General features: G+C 30.2%; 1 protein-coding gene across 1 annotated transcript in view; it reads left to right on the forward strand.

Annotated features, from left to right (window-relative positions):
- The window catches only part of LOC142331080 (visual system homeobox 1-like), a 374,704-nt gene that overhangs the window by 331,785 nt on the left and 25,657 nt on the right, over nt 1-17,262 (forward strand). The window contains exon 5 of the mRNA XM_075376744.1: nt 16,710-16,884. Within this exon, the coding sequence (XP_075232859.1) occupies nt 16,710-16,884 (175 nt within the window). The remainder of the gene's footprint in view (nt 1-16,709; nt 16,885-17,262) is intronic.

The raw sequence follows: 17,262 nt of genomic DNA on the forward strand, positions 1-17,262 counted from the left end.
ATTTTCCGTAGTTTTTTCTGATAACGTAGAAAAGAAAAATTCGGTAACGAAAAGCACTTTTTTTACTTTCCTCTACGAAGTAAAGGAAGTATTGTGATCGCGAAAAATTTTGGTTTTCAGATTTCAACGGAAGTATCCATTTTGACCGTCCCTGAATCCATTTTGACTAGTTTCGGCGTGACTTCTGTACGTACGTATGTATATAGAATAACTCGAAAACGATTAGCGGTAGAATGTTGAAATTTTGGATTAAGAGCTGTTGTAACATCTAAATGTGCATCTTTTAATTGAAATCGACGGACGATAATCGCTTTTATGATTTATCGCTTTTCAACGGTAAATCATAAACGGTATTTATTTTCATTGGTTCCACAGTTATAGGAAATAAAATTTTAATTAATGAAATATTTGGATCTTACAAGGGGAAGGCACATAGATTCGAATCAGACTTAATATTCTTTTTCTTTTTTTACACTTTTCTTAATTTACATGTATATATTAATTAATAATTATTAACCTCTGATTGTAAAAAAAAGTTTACAATAAACAATAATGCAGTAATTCCAATTAAAAAAAAAAAAAAAATGAAAAAAATTGAAATTATTAGTGAAATAAAATTTTATGTACTTTTCATTTTAATTCAAAAATTTTTACAGAGGTTAATAATGTTATTAATAAAGCAATATATTAAAATTAAAAGAAAGCTAAAAAAAATATGCGTATATGAAGTCGAATTCGAACCGATGTGCCCATGGTTACGGGTTCAACACGTTCTCACTTACACCACATAACTACTTAACTGACGCGAAACAAAATTAATATATAAACTAACATAAAATTCTGATACGAACACCACAAAAAAACGAGATGCAATACGGTGTCCGCCGCATGCAATTGTGTAACTGTCCACTTTATCAAAGAATTGTTGGATCGTATCTCCTTTCAAATGAAATAAGTTTAAATGAAATGCAGAAAAAAATGTGTATATGTAATTTAAAAGGCGTACAAGGAAGTCATTGGTGTCCACATCAGATTTTATTTTAAGATATTTCATTTGTGCTCAACCTCTTTCATTCGTTAAATTAGACATATATCTTTGCAATTAATTATTTTCAAAACCTAAATCAAAAGGATATTATAGAATAATAATTTTTTGTTTATTATATTAGGTAAGAAAAACATAATTTAATAGCCTAATAAAAAATGAGCTTTTGTATTTTTAGGTAAAAATTACTGATAACAATTAATTCTAAAGGTTAAACAATCCTTGAGGATTGAGGAATAAATCTTGAGGAAAAAGTCGTTTAACCAAATACTCGACTACCAAAATAAAGTTAGATTAAATACAATTGTTATTTATTTTTATATATAAAAAAATATCGTGTATACTAAAACTGATATGATATTTGATTTCAAGAAAGCATATGATTGTGTACATCGAGAATCCCTGCTAAAAATCCTGAGAAATTTAGGGCTTCACCCAAAACTAGTCAAAATCATCGGACTAACAATAACGGATACCAAATCCAAGGTTAAATTCAGGGGAGAAATATCTGATCCGTTCGACATCAAAACAGGACTGAGACAAGGAGATGGACTGTCACCGCTTTTATTTGACTGTGCCCTTGAATTTATAATACGGGATTGGAAAAAATTAAATAATGACAACGTTAAAATTGGAAAAGGTATCTCAGTAAATCGCCTAGGCTTTGCGGACGATTTAGCCCTACTATCCCAAAATATAGAAGAGGCCAGATACCAACTGTCAACAGTGGAAGAGATTGCAGGAAAAATCGGTCTAAAAATTTCATAGGAAAAAACCAAAATTATGGTGAGAGACCCACTATGCATAAGCAAAGTAAAAATAAACAATAATGACATAGAACTAGTAGAAAACTTTAAATATTTGGGGGAAAACTTCACGCACAACCTCCAAGAAAATCCAAACTGGAATGAAAGAATAAATAAACTCATCAAAGCCACAATAAAAACACAAAACGTCTATAACAAAAAATGCATGTCCATAAACACAAAAATAAGACATTATAACTCAGTTATCCGACCAGAAATACTTTACGGATGTGAAACCGTATTTGGACCGTACCAGACAAAGTTTACCGACAAACTGGAAAAGATTGAAAGACAGATTCTATGACGATGCGTCGGGAAAAACATTAAAAAAGACGGGATTTGGAGAATTATTTCAAACGAAGAGATTTACAAAACTATCATCCCGATAACTAATAAATTTAGAAAGAAGAGAATTTCCTTTCTAGGACATATTTTCAGAACGGAAGAGACCAGACTTATCAGACGGACAATCGAACTTTTCTGGAACAAGAAAAGCAGACCGAACTGGTTATACGAAGTACAGAAAGACATGGAGGAATTAGATGTAACCCGTGAAAACCTAAAAACGAAAACCGGAAACTATGAGAAATTAAAAAATAAAGAAACAAGATTCCTATCAAAACCCAAGAAAACAATAAGCCGGGTGTACTCTGAACAAGAAAGGGCAAGAAGATCTGAAACCCTTAGAAATTACTGGCAACAAAGAAAAGCTGAAAAACAACAAATCAGCAAGAAAAGAAAGAACTTGCCAAAAAAAAAAAAGAACTAAAGTGATCCATTATGGTCTTAAAAGTAATAAAAAAAAAAACTGATATATTAAAAAAAAACTCAAATTTCTAGTTTCCGATCAGAAAATTCAATTAAAATGTTCATACCTTATAATTTATATAATTAATTATGTTTGATCGGATCAAACGGCATTCTAAACTTGTCTAGATGTCTAATGTAACTTTCTTGATTAATATAATGTCTAAGCGGGAGGGAAATGAAAATATTTTGATAATATTAATTAATGGAACCTAAGATTTGATTCACGATCTAATCTAATATTTACATTAATTTCCACTTATCGAGATATCTAGTCAACTGATGATTATAATATGATCTGCAAACCTTTTTTACGAAATATTCTATGGTGAATTAAATACTTAAAAAAAAAACACTTTTACCGATAAAATTATAGTAAAAAATCTTTAAAAAATAATGAAAATTGATGAAAATGAAGGAACAATTACGCAGTATTATTCAATTAATGTAATATAAATTAAAAAAAAAAAAATTATCAATAAATATTTTGAATTTCTAGCTATAAACCTATAGGCCTCTAGAAGACGTTTTTTGAGTGGGAAGAAACAAAAAATCTATGTTTAAAAATTAAATGAAAAAATATTCAAACTAATCTAAAATGATAATTCGCTTTGTTGAAAATGAAAATCGCTGTTTTTTAGTTTTATTTTTATTTTTTAACAGTCCTGCAGAGGACCACGCAAATATCATTTAAATCCCTTCTTTTATGATTTTTCCTCTTTCTCCTCTAGAATTCTTTCATTCTTTCGCTGTGCTGTGTTATAGATTTCTATATATTCCAATTATTTATATGCAAGCGATATGTATACAAAAGGTTACTGAAGACATTAAAACATTTTTTTTAAATTTCACTACTGGTATATGGTCGATGGTAAATTTATCGATTAAATTTGAGCTTACATAGACATGAAGTAACTCCATAAAGAGTTTTATAATAAAGTTAAACGTTTAAAATAAATTGCTATCTTCATAAAACATCAGGAGAGTTTAATCGTAGAATAATTCTTCACTTCTCAATCGAAGAATAACTAATTTTGTATCTAAACTCTGAATCAAGACTCGTTAAAATTTGTTACACGATAATAAATTACACCCTGGTGTATTAATTTAAATGTGTAGCCTACTAGTTTTTTTGTAATTAAATGAAAAACATTTTTGGGTGGTACAAACCACATCACCTCATTACGAACTGTTTGTTATAATGTTATTTTTTTCTAAAATCCTCACTCTAAATCTTCGATATGGAGTACAGGTTTTGGCGGATGGGATTATTTTATTATAATTATTTGAATTTTTTTCGTAAAAAATCAAAAATTATTTTATAAACTTATAAGTCTTGTATAAACTTCTATTATTTAAAAAAATAATATATCGTTTTAATAATTATAGAATTATATTTAATCGTTCGTATATCTAAATTAGATTCCGTTTAAAAAAGAAAAATAGAATTTGAATTTATATAAACGGTAAACGGGTAATTAATTTTAAAATAAAGAAATGAAAATAAGAAGAGAAACAAGCGACTTAATTAGTATAAATAAATTTAATACCCGTAATAATTAATTACGTAAAAGAAAGGCGTATAGAGTTGATTATAACACGAGTCGAAGCAGAAATAGAAATAGAAGCGAACGAGGGAACAAGCATACGTACTATCGGTGAAGCGATTAGAGTCTGTGGACTGTTGGTCGTTAGTCAAAGGGGAAAATTAGCAACCACTGAAGGTAATTTCCCCGGAACCAATATACCAGCGCTATACATCTCTCTGTACATTGTCTGCTGTCAGACCGAGCTGAAAACTTGCCTTTACTCTGCGTAATTCCTTTTACCCTTTTGCACCTTTGAACATTAGCCTCAGCCTCTAGCCACCAATCTAAAACACCAATTTACCTTCCGTAATAAGAGATTATTCCAGACGTGTATATGATAAAGGGATTTATTCCAGAAAGCAAGTAAAGTTACACTCGGGATTATTCTACATTTAATTATGTTATATAGGTATCGAACATAACATTAAGTAAACGAGCCTTATAAAAACAAAAATTTTAATATTAGGACTTGTAATTATTAAATATTAAGTATAATTATTAAGTATACTTTAGTATAAATTTCTAAATCTTTACATACTCAGCAAGTATCGATGTAAAAAATGCAAGTTATTAAGTAATAGTATTTACTGTTGCCTTTAAACAATTTAATACACATTTTTAGGGTATTATATTTCAATTATCTTCATTTCCGGTAATCTTTGGGAATAACCTCGAGTCATTTCTGTTAAGCACCCCCCCCCCCGCACTTTTTTTATGTATTATTTTAGAATTGTTTTTACTTCCTTGTGCGAAGTAAAGAAAATATTGTGATCGCGAAAAATTTCGGTTTTCAGATTACAACGGAATTATTTATTAATAATTATTAATCTCTCGTTGTAAAAAAACTTTTACGATGAATAATAATTCAATAATTACAAAAAAAAAAGAAACGGGGAAAAGTATTAAAAGTTATAAATAAAATAAATTTTTTGTACTTTTCATTAAAAAAAAATTGTAATTTAATAGGCGCACAACAAAGTTATGTGGTGTCCACATCACATATTTTTACATTCCCATCTAGATAACGCTATAGCAGAGCTATATCACTAGAACGGAAAGTATTTCAATCGGTCCAGTTTGGGCGTATGCGGTTTTCACCGAATATTCACGTTTTGACACTTAAGAAACCCAAAAAACCGGACAGAAATTTTCTGTATGTTCGTGTGTGTTCGGTGATGTCCTCTAAATCACCTTATATTTCCAGAAGTACTGGCCCGATTTTAACCAAACTTGGTCAGATTACTTCTATATATTGGGCATTGATGCCGTTAAATTTTCAACTTAAAAAATCAAGGGTATGAGGCTTTAGAGCAAGGTCACCCGCAGTACCTCGAAATTTCTCTTAATTAAGGTCGTATTTTTCTTAGGCGCGTTTGTTAACGATTAAAAAATAATAATGTCTACAAAAAAAAGCTTTATGCAAAATCACATTCCTACTCCAAAAAATGCTCTTAATTGCCGCCATGTTGTGACGTCACAGGTGAACGGTAGAATTACATAAACGAATAACATTTAAAGTGTATAAAAGTAACTCGGTCTGGCTGGGTCTCCAGAACTTAGCCCGGTCGACTCGCTGCTACATCAGTCTACCTACGGTACAAGCGAAATTTTTTCTATATGTAAGTTGTGAAATTACATTAATTAGTGCCGACCGTCGCCGCTAATACCGCCACACCCTCGCGAATTAAATAGGTATGCGCTCGCGCTTTAGTTAGAATCGTTAAATTAAATTAACGAAAAAATATTATATTTAAATAAATTAATACATTTTTTAAATTAAGTTGCGTGTAAGCCGTGCATCAGAAACGACCCAGAGTTGTCAGCTTTTTTCCACGTTTTTTGAGTTTTGAACCGACGACCGTCCGAACATAAGAATAGCACTTTTCCGCTTGGACACTGCGAGTTTGCAGTAGAGCAGGACAGCGTTTAGCTCATTAAATCGTACATAACAACGCTTTCACAGCGTACTGTAACACGAGTGCTAAAGAAACAATGACTTAACTTTACAAAGAAAAATACATAACGGTATAATATTAAAAAAATTCAAATTTTAACTAATAGTTTTATAATTAGGTCATCCAAAAGTGTCGCATGGAGAAAAGTAACCTATGAAGTTCTTTTAAAAGCTATACTACACGCTTAATTCAGACGTTTAACGTATTGCGCGTACTGAAGAGTTACGGAATAGTATTATGCAGCTACGTTAATTTTTATGCGCTGAACAAGATATTAATATAGTATGTAATTAGATAATATCAAGCTGTCTTATCTATAAGCCGTATAAACCGACACAGGGAAAAGTTTTACAAAATTATTTATTTACGACATTATTTAAACATTTAAATGACGATACGACATAATTTTATGTTTATCCGCAAGAAATGAGAAAAAAAGACCAGGTTCGGAACGCATAACAAAAAAGACCTACGACCTCTTATACTGGTAAGAAATAATTAATCTTTTCTGATTCTAATAGTTTGTGTTAGTCGGAAACTATTTTACGTAATATTTGTCTCGCACTATTTCAAATATTCTAACGCATCAAGTAAAAAATGTACAACGATATGAATATGTTTATCGTGAAACGTTGAATAATTCTTAGCGATATGCGAACGACTGTGAAATAATCTTTTGAATTTTATAATTTGAAATCGGTGAAATTTCTCATAAATGGACGGTGCGAATTTAATTTAATGAGATATGATAGGCCATTTATCTTATTATATTCGATTTTTAATTAAGAAAATATTGTTAATTTATAGATCTGACGTAAAAGAAATTTTACCGAGAAAATTTTGAAATCATTGGTTTAACGTAAGCTCTAAATTTGCATTAAAAATATTTTATAACGGTCGGAGGAGTTACGACGTGAATTTTGGTTTAGAAAATACGGTAACATCTACCAGTAGGAGAGATGTTACTTTGTACAGAGCAATATCGTGAATCATTTTAATAACATTTTTGGAGCAACGTATTTATAAACTAGATCGATGGATTATTAGAAAAATGAAGGACAACTTTCTATTTATAATCCCACTTTTGATTCGATTTCCTTATCAGATGTCCTTTTATAGTTATAAAAGGACATATGCTCAATATATTCATTGTTTGACGTAATACCAGAGTGTCCATAACAAAAAAGAAAATAACAGTTAACACTACCCTGTTATTTCCGTTTCAGAAGATGCTTTTTTAATAAAAATTATTAATTAATATCTTAGTCTCTAATAACGATTTTGTTTTATAAAAAAAATTCAAATTCTGATATTCGTACACAGTTCATGCCGGACGTTTTTACTACGTCACAGTACAAAAATTTCTTAAGAAATATGAACGGGTCATCATCCATACTGAAAAGATATAAACGCTGCCAACCTAGGAAACCATATTTTCCCTATTATAACTATTATTTCAAAGCCGTGGATAATGGTGATGCTTAGTCAATGAAATCCAAACCACCTACATATAGATAAATTTGAAAATTTATACTACTATAATTATACTAATCGTATATACGAAAGTGTCAGCCGCACGCTCTTTAATTATCCTATATTCGTAATCTTCTCATACTCTTATATATAAAAACGAAGGGTCGCGATCTTTCGAAAAATTGTATTTATGGTACGAATCGGCTCATATTCAGAATATATGTTACATGAAAAGAAACACCTGTGCAAAAAATAAACCCGCTAGATGGCGCTGGGGTTGAGAAATTTGGAAAAATGTCATTTACGATCCCATTTGGCTAATATTCAAAATATACTTTAGTTGCGTGAAAAGAAATATTTTTGCAAAAATTATACCCGCTAAGTGGCGCCGGTGTCGAGATATTTACAAAACAAACAAATATACAAACGGACTTTCTTCTTCTATATATATATATATATATATATATATATGTATTTGTGTGTGTGTGTGTGTGTGTGTTTGTGTGTGTGTGTGTGTAAAAGGCAATGTTCATATGTGTTCCGCTATAGACTAAAAAACTATTGGACGGATTTACGCGCGGTTTTTGCAAAATGGTCCGCCTTGTCCGGGAAGGTTTAAATCTATTGAAATCCTTAATCTGACCAGTAGAAAGAAAGTATTTTGAACCGACTGCTGTGTTTAGAGAGCAGTTTGGATTAAATCCGATAGTGCTGTTTCGACAATTGGATTTATTTACATTCTGACTTTTATAAAGTGAAAGGTTAAATTTTGTGTAGTTCCGTAATGTTCAGTTTTAATATTTTATCAAACTTTCAATCGTGTTCATTTAATCAAAATATATAATCAAATCTATCAATAGCGAAGCATTACCGGGTCTGCTAGTTATCGTATATTAATGAGCGATTTTTTTTTTTGGCAATCGTGTTTTTAATCTTATAAAAGATATTTAGTTCCTAACGTAAAATAAAGTTTGTATTTTGAAAAAGATTTTTATGAGAAATTTACAACAGCAGTTGTATCCGAATATTTCAAGGGTTGCCAATTATCATAATATTAATATTTCAAGTTACCGATATTAGAAAGATATACAAATAAAATTTTAGATATTAGTTATGAAGAAGAATTGCAAGAAATAATAAATAATTATCACGTATTCAAAAGTTGTTACAGAAGAATACAAGAAACCTATCAAGAGATTAAACGAAAATACTATACTCGGATTATGCAACTAAATGTGAAATTTGTTTAAAAACAAAATACGAAAGAATTCCTTTAAATCTAAAATCGAATTTGACTCCAACGCCTTCTAAACATCTACACATAGTTCATATCGAATGTGTTTCTTTTGAAAAACAAACATTTTGTAAATTTTAGATAGTTTTTCTAGGTACGCACAAGTATAATCGATGGAGGATCACAAGCAACCAAAATAGCTGATAAATTATTCGTTGATATTTTGTGAACCCAACAGATTTTTAATATGCATACATCGCTTTTAAATACATTGTTTAAATCTCAAATAAATTTCAATTGTCTAAAGATAATAAAACTTCAGCACAGATTTGAATTAGATAATTATTTTCTAATATAATATTTTTTTCCTTTTATAAAACCAAAAGGTTCGTCGGGTAAAAGAAAAAAAATAGCTGTTCGATTAAACAAACACACATACAAATAAATGTGAATGTAATATGATCACAGATATTATGTTATAGTTATTATGAATGGTTTACTAATTTATTTACATACAAATATAATTTTATTTATTTATACAGGTGTTCTGATTTTATTTACCCCTCAAGCTGTATTTATTATTAGTACAAATTATATCTTTTAATTAATGTCATGTTACAATCCACTTAGGTTTTTCAGTTAGTAACATAGAATTGTATTTGAAAATGTTATGTTATTTAAATTAGTTATAAAAACATAGACTTACCTAATTTCTTACGTACGGTATGATCGATGTAAAACGACTGAATCTTGTATCTACAATAAATATTTTAGTTATTATTTCACATTTTCACGACTATAATAACATAAGAGCAAATTGAAACACCGAATATTATCTTTATTTTATTTTAATGCCAGTTTTGTAACCGGAAGGGAATATTATAAGATACGTATTATCGAATAACTATTTGAGAAGTTTTTTAACTTACAACAGAAATCTACTAAAGAAATAAAGCGGATGAGAATTTATAATCCCGGTTGTAATGAAGAAAAGATGCGAGTGGAAAATTCCACTATCCCTTATATTCTCCAGTAAAAATCATTCAAAATTATTGGAGTGGAGAATATATTCATATGAAACTCAGTTTTTGACGGTTAAAAGGACGTTCTTTTCAGTACTTGGATATTTGTGAAATACGGTTACGGAAAAAACTTAGAAAATGAAATAGACAAAATGATAAACGATGAGAAATTAAAAAGTATAGGAAAATAAGATCGGATTATTTACAAATATTAGAAGAGAAAGAAACGATCGTGAAATTAAGGATAATAGAGGTATTTCAACTGAAACCTTTCAAAAAAAATTAAAGCTATGTAGAAATTACATATCTATTTCATTAACGATTAAGGAAAAGAGTTGAACAAAGCAAAAACAAGTTTAAAAGAAAAACAATTCTTTAAAATGTAATACGAATTTTCTTCTTCTTCTATTTATGAAATAATCATAACAAACATTTTTGAGAACAAGAACGTAACAAGAATTACAATATTTTTTTCACGTTTACAAAACGTATTAAAATTAAACTAAAAAGGGAATTTTATTTAAACTAGACGAATTTTAATTAATCCTGATTTAAGCAAAAAAGATAATTGCATTCAAGGAACATACAGTAAGCATATAGATTATTCTTTAAGATAGTTAATTTTTATTCCACCAGATAGCACTTTTACCTTTCATCCTAAAGATTTGGATCCCGAAGAGGGGGATAATGTTTTATAACCTACAAAAATTTTCATTCTACATTCCCACGCTCAAGCTTAAAGATTACGTGGTAAAAACAAGATAAAGAAAAAATTTATAAAATAAAAGAAACAGATTTTGTTTTATAAAATGATTAAATAGTAGTAATTATTATTTTAAATTTTTAAACCGCATAAATTTTGCTCCATACACAGTTCCTTATTTGATTTTAAAAGGCAGGTGTGTATATTTTATAAACAGATATTGAATTTCCAGATGAAATTATCTTCTTCATGAAAAGGTTATAAAATTATAGAAAAGCTTTTTTTAACAAGATAAGCGCACACAAAAATCCCAACATTTCATAAAAATATATATAAATATAAAAAAAATAAATATATATATATATATATAAAACACTGAATTAAAATGATATACGGTAGTTCTACATTTAAAAAGGAATATCTCCGGTCTTTATAAGCGATACAAAAATTAAATCTGATACTGTATAGTTAAACTAAAAGTATCAAAAACGCAACTGGGTATTCGACAAAAATGAAAATATTCATTAAATAATAAAGTATCTCCTCAATATCACTGAATTAAGACAATATATAACAGTAACAAGACCGGAAATCTAATACTGTATTGAAAAATTACACCTAGTCAACCTCGAAAAACTTCTCAAAATCTTAGAAACTAAGTAAAATTCACGGTGCAAAGATAACAGATTCAGACTGATATATAACAACGAGGAATACCGGTATCACGAAGATCTAGAAACAGCAATAAAAGGAAAAAAAGTTAAATTTATTCGAGAGTACGATCAGGTTAGACATAAACAAATTAAATAAGCAAATTTTGACAAGCTGTGGAACGTGAAAAATCAAATTACCTAAAACAGATGAAAGAAGATATCCAAACGATATGCTTTAAAGAAGAGAGGGCTGCTGCAATAAAGATAACTTCGAAGAATAATTGACAGTACAAAAAGTTCTTACGGCAGAGAAAAACACAGGAAGAAAATTGACAAATGAGCAAAAACAAAGCCGTCCCGAAAAACGAGTAATGCAGAAAGAAGCGAAAAAAAGCTAGAAAGAAATGATATTTCCGTGGTCCTACATTGGTTTTTTCTCATAAAAAAATTAATCGCAAACAAAATAAAATTTCGTAAATCCGTCTGATGAATACTTTATCAACTCTGCAGCATAACATGCGATTACAATATTGGAATATTTTATAGATTTCAGTTAAAAATAGAATAGAATTTGTTAAAATAACAAATTATCAATAATTATTCATTCGTTAAGTAAACAATACACGGATATCGATGATCGGTAACTTCTTAATCAAAAAAGTTTGATAATATAAAACTTATTTAAGAACAACTGTTCATTCTATTCCTGTTCCACATTCTACAACCGAGACTGATATTAATAAGATTAATTTCAAAAAGATATTTCTATTCTATTTAGTATATTTTTAAAACGATTAATTAGCCGGATAATATAAGTATATATTTTTACAAAATAATATATTTAATGCATTCTGCATCGATAATAGAGAGCAAAAGAAAAAAATAATTTTAAAAATGCCACTTGTAATCTTAACTATTTTTATTTCAAACTAAATCATTCAGTAACATAATTTTAATATATTAAAAAAAAACATCATTTAAAATATAAACCGGATGAAAAAAAATTACAACTTTTATTAGATTGTAGGAAGAATAAATGTTGCTTTTACATTGTCTGCTCGAGTGGAATAAAATAGAGGGCGCCCATTGTAGTGTAGTAAAAGGGATTATGGATTGCGGAAAGGAAATCTGTGAGATTAGTGAACATGTCAAGACGGGAAGCTGGGCAATCCCTCAGGAACATAGTGTGATCTTGTTATCACCCTATCGCACGCGCATATTCAAACACTAACACAAAAACACTCGTAGAAATATAATACAAACGACTTTAATCTGGCCACCGTAATATGTTTCTTTATCATTTTTTATTTATTTATATAAGCAAATGTTATAAATTCCAAAAATGAATTATTATACAACGTAAAACCAAAATTGAAAATATTATTTTAATTTTTTTATTAAGATTTGAAAACGCAAATCAAGTTTAGATGTAAAAATACATACTACTGGTATTTTTAAAACTATTCTATAATAAGACTATAATAGCATTACGATATAAAACTTCTAAAGCCAAATATAGACTTCTAAACAAATAACATTTTTTTTATAAATTTTATTTTCCTATAAAATAAATAGAATAAATTAAAAAATATTTCTAATAATTACTTCGTTATGGTTCAGCGATAAAAATCCTCGGTTCGAATCTCAGCCTATTAAAATTACCTAATTAACATACGAGTGACCTATTAACCGTTTCTGCAGAGTGGTAGTAGCATTTCGGAGGTTTATAACGAAAGTTTGGTCTCAAATCTTAATTAGGCTTGTAATTTTCCACAAGCTAAAAAACTCATTGCTCGCTACCATCGATAATTCTAAACTAACTTTTTATTAAAACGACATTTACTTTGCAGTTATATTAATTATATTGAATTATTTATTAATCGCTTCTCCTGATTCGTTATTTTTTTATACATTTTGAAATTCAAAGATTAACTGCTGTACGTTTAAAAGTTAATTAGTATCTTTTACGTTAAATTTAGTGGTAAATACATTTCAAATAAAACTGAAAATATATAGTAAGTATTTATACAATTTTCCCCGTAAAAGATAGTGAAAGTATTTTATTTGCGAATAAATTTGGCTGAAATCGACGAATTCAGTTAAAATTTTATAGTGATAACAAATCAAATATCATATATATATCATAAAGCAACAATCGTACTGGCGTTATAAAAATAAAATGAATTTCACTTTTTAAATGTTTGTTGTCTCAAGGAAAAACCAGAAGAACCAAAATGACAAAGAGATATTTAGATATAAAATGACTTGACAATTCGTACCTTTTCCATCTAGAGAAATCTGATCCGATTAAAAATCATAATAATTTTAAAATTGATTTTTGTTTTAACCTGTTAAGCAGAATGCAAAAATCTACTTTTTTCGTAACATATGAATTATTATTACTTAAAGAGAAATAAATTTAAGAAAAACAGCCGATTTTAAATTTTAATTTCCTAACTTTTACCATTTATTTTTATTTTTATAATTATTGTGATTTTATTCGTAAAAGAAAAAAGAAAAAATCAAGATTTAAAAAAATAAATGAAAAGTCAAATCAAACATCAATCTGAGTCGGTCTTGTGGCAAACTCGTCAAAAATCATTTAATTTCCAAGTCGAAAATTCTAAGCTTCGAGTCCTTGTAAAGGCAGTTGATTTTATATGGATTTGATCTCCAGACTGCGGACACAGGTGTTCTTTGGTGGTTTTTACTCGTCTTTTTTTTCCGGCTCCTAGATTCAATTAAACATATACAACTCTGAGAGGTGTCCACGTATCAAACCACCCGGGCAGCAACACCGGGCCCGGCTATGCCGTTTCCAACGTCTCCATCCGATCCGGGCAGCGGGACTCGGTCTTCATTACTACGTCTCAAATGAGGAAGCCCCAGAGGGATCCCCTCACCGGGACTACGGTCTTAAAATGCCTTGCATTAAGCTAGGGGACCCCGAGAGGGACGCCCTAATGTGACTATGGTCTTCAATTGCCCTGCCTTAAATAGAAAACCCCAACGGGATTCTTTGGTGGGTTTTTTTTTATCGGTGTCGCGGAGAAATACCATTTACGTACCCCCTACTATCGGGGGAGTGTTGGACTCGCACGGATTTAGCTAGACGGTCCGACAGACTCTCTTCATCTAAAATTCTCAATTAATTAGAGCAGTTACATGAACTTCAGAGATGAAAGTGAAGTCAATTGCCGAGCTGGCTTCACCGCGACTAAAAGTGGATTCATCATTGTTCAGAAAAATCAACCATAAAGCGTTGATTTTTTCCGCTAAACATTGTCCCACTAAGTTTCACACAGTTCCCGCAAACTCTGAAGACGTAGCGTTAAAGTCGAAAGCCAAAATTATCTTTCTGTCTCTGAACCTTAGAATTTTATGTCCTGCTTCATCATAGAGAGCCACAAAACTGACAACTTCCGCATTTGGGAAACGGTACACAGCGAAAATCACAGTATCCCCAAGACCGTCCAGACATAACCTTTTCCAGCTTCAGATAATCCTACCGGAATCCCTACTGAAGGAAAGCCAATTGCCGCTGTCTCTTATCTATTCGGGCATACAAGTAAATGAAACATTAGGTTTCGCAGCAATTACAATGTCTACCCTATTTTGCATAGCCAACTCCCAGCAGTTGTCATGTGCCCATCTGCTATGATTCATATTTATTTGTAGTATCTTCACTTCTGGGTCGTACACCTTCCGCTTCAGTGGCTCTCCAAATCATACATCGCGCATGTCATCGGCTCTTTGCATTGAGAGCTCTTATGGTCCGGTTTCCCACAGTTGAAGCGTAATTGACGTCTATCTATCTATCTATCTACTCCTTTGCAATACGCTGAGACATGGCCCGAAGCCTAACAACGATAGCATCTGTCTTCAGATACTCGGATATAGGCACGACAATGTACCCAGCTCCTATCGGTATGCAAGCATCTGTTAACTTCATCGCTGCACGGTATGTGGTGGATATTTTGAAATTTTTTGTTTCACCGTAAGCAGGTCTTATCGACAAGATCTTAAACTCACCTGCACCTCCTATTATCTAAGCTATTCAATCTTAAATTTGTTGCTCACTAGTATCACTGTCAATATCTGTTAGATGTACAATTGTTCTACGTCCGCCTCAGGCCCTCATATCGACCTGTAACTCTACCGACTTAGTGCGTTACGTAATAGTAAGTGCCTCAGCCTTCTCTTTCCCCTTAACTCGTATAAATAATTCTTCATTATTTCCTTTCCTAAGGGAAAGAGGCCTACCCGGCAAGAGGTTTCTCCAGCCTCTTCCCGGATAGCTTTTGTTTCATAGTTCTTAAGAGATCCGCGTAGGACCTGCCCTCTTCTTTGAATATTATAGCCCGACTGTCTTATACAGGTGGAATAGTACACTTTATCCACGGACTTTTGCTTTCCTGATTTACGACTTATGACTTTGGAATCAAAGCTCTCACTTGGTTTTCTCTACCCTTTGTTAAATATACCAGTACTTTCCTAATGAGGTTCTCAACTCTATCTCCTCAGAGCATAAAAGTCGCTGCCTTAGTGGTTTCTGGTGATTTTTTTTATATCGTTTTACTCATAATCAAATTCTCCGCAAGTTTTGTTTAAAACTTTCACGTTTTATTACCCGTTTAACAAAGTTATTTTACGTAAAACTTAAAATACTGTATTTTTCGACCACAATCTTTTAGGCCAGATTTCTCAGACATTATTAATAAATACAGTTCTGAGATCATTTTTTTCAGATTTTTGTTGTCACATTTCATATAAAATCACTTAACTTACCTCTTAATTTAGATCCCAACAATTACAGTCTGGCTTAAATTTACAGAAGGTACAGAAATCAGGACGAAATTTATCGCCAGCCAACGTCGCTTACAAGATATTTCCAAAGCTATGTTTAAATGAACTTTCTTCTTAATTTTCACCAGTAATTTTACCAATAATTTTTCATTTTAAATCATCTTATTAAAATTTAATACAAAATAGTTTTATACTTCGATATACTTATAGACGTTTTAAATTTTTTGATTATTACAAAAGACTTTTTTTAAGACAGCGATGTCACAATCAATCTTTTTTCTTTTTTTCCTATTTAGCCTCCGGGAATTACCGTTGAGGTATTACTTCAGAGGATGAATGAGGGTGATATGTATGAGTGTAGTTGAAGAATAGTCTTCTACAGTCTCAGTTCGACCTTTCCTGAGATGTGTGGTTGATTGAAACGCAACCACCAAAGAACACCGGTATCCGCGATCTAGTATTCAAATCCGTATAAAAGTAACTGTTTTTTGTAGGACTTGCCGCATTCAATCTAATTATTAGTTAACTTTTTTCTTTTTTTTTTATAAATAATTTGCACGTGTGTTTTTTTTATTATACAACACTGAAGGAATATGATTTTTTTTGTTTGTTATAGGTCTGGTTTCAAAACAGAAGAGCGAAGTGGAGAAAAACAGAAAAATGTTGGGGAAGAAGTACAATAATGGCAGAATATGGTTTATATGGTGCAATGGTACGTCATTCATTACCACTTCCGGAAACAATACTTAAAAGCGCCAAGGAAAACGAATGTGTTGCACCTTGGCTATTAGGTAAGTGATTACACAGTTTTAATTTAAAAATAAAACTATATATATATAAATATATATATATATATATATATATATATATATATATATATATATATATATATTTATATATATACATATATATACTATTATATACTACATATATGTATATATTGTATACTATTACTACATATATATATTATTCTGCAAGTAAGTAAAGTAATATTAGATACCGGTTTTTTAGTTTATCGTAATAATACATAAATAATTTGTAATAATTTATTTTTAAATATGGCTCTGTTAAAATCAATGAGATGTTCACCAGTATTCGCATTAGATTTTTATTTAAATTGTATAATGAATGATCTGTAAAATTAATAGCCAAGAAATTTCGCTAAAATA

This window comes from Lycorma delicatula, chromosome 10 (assembly GCF_047948215.1).
Source record: "Lycorma delicatula isolate Av1 chromosome 10, ASM4794821v1, whole genome shotgun sequence".
NCBI classification, from domain to species: Eukaryota; Metazoa; Arthropoda; class Insecta; order Hemiptera; family Fulgoridae; genus Lycorma; species Lycorma delicatula.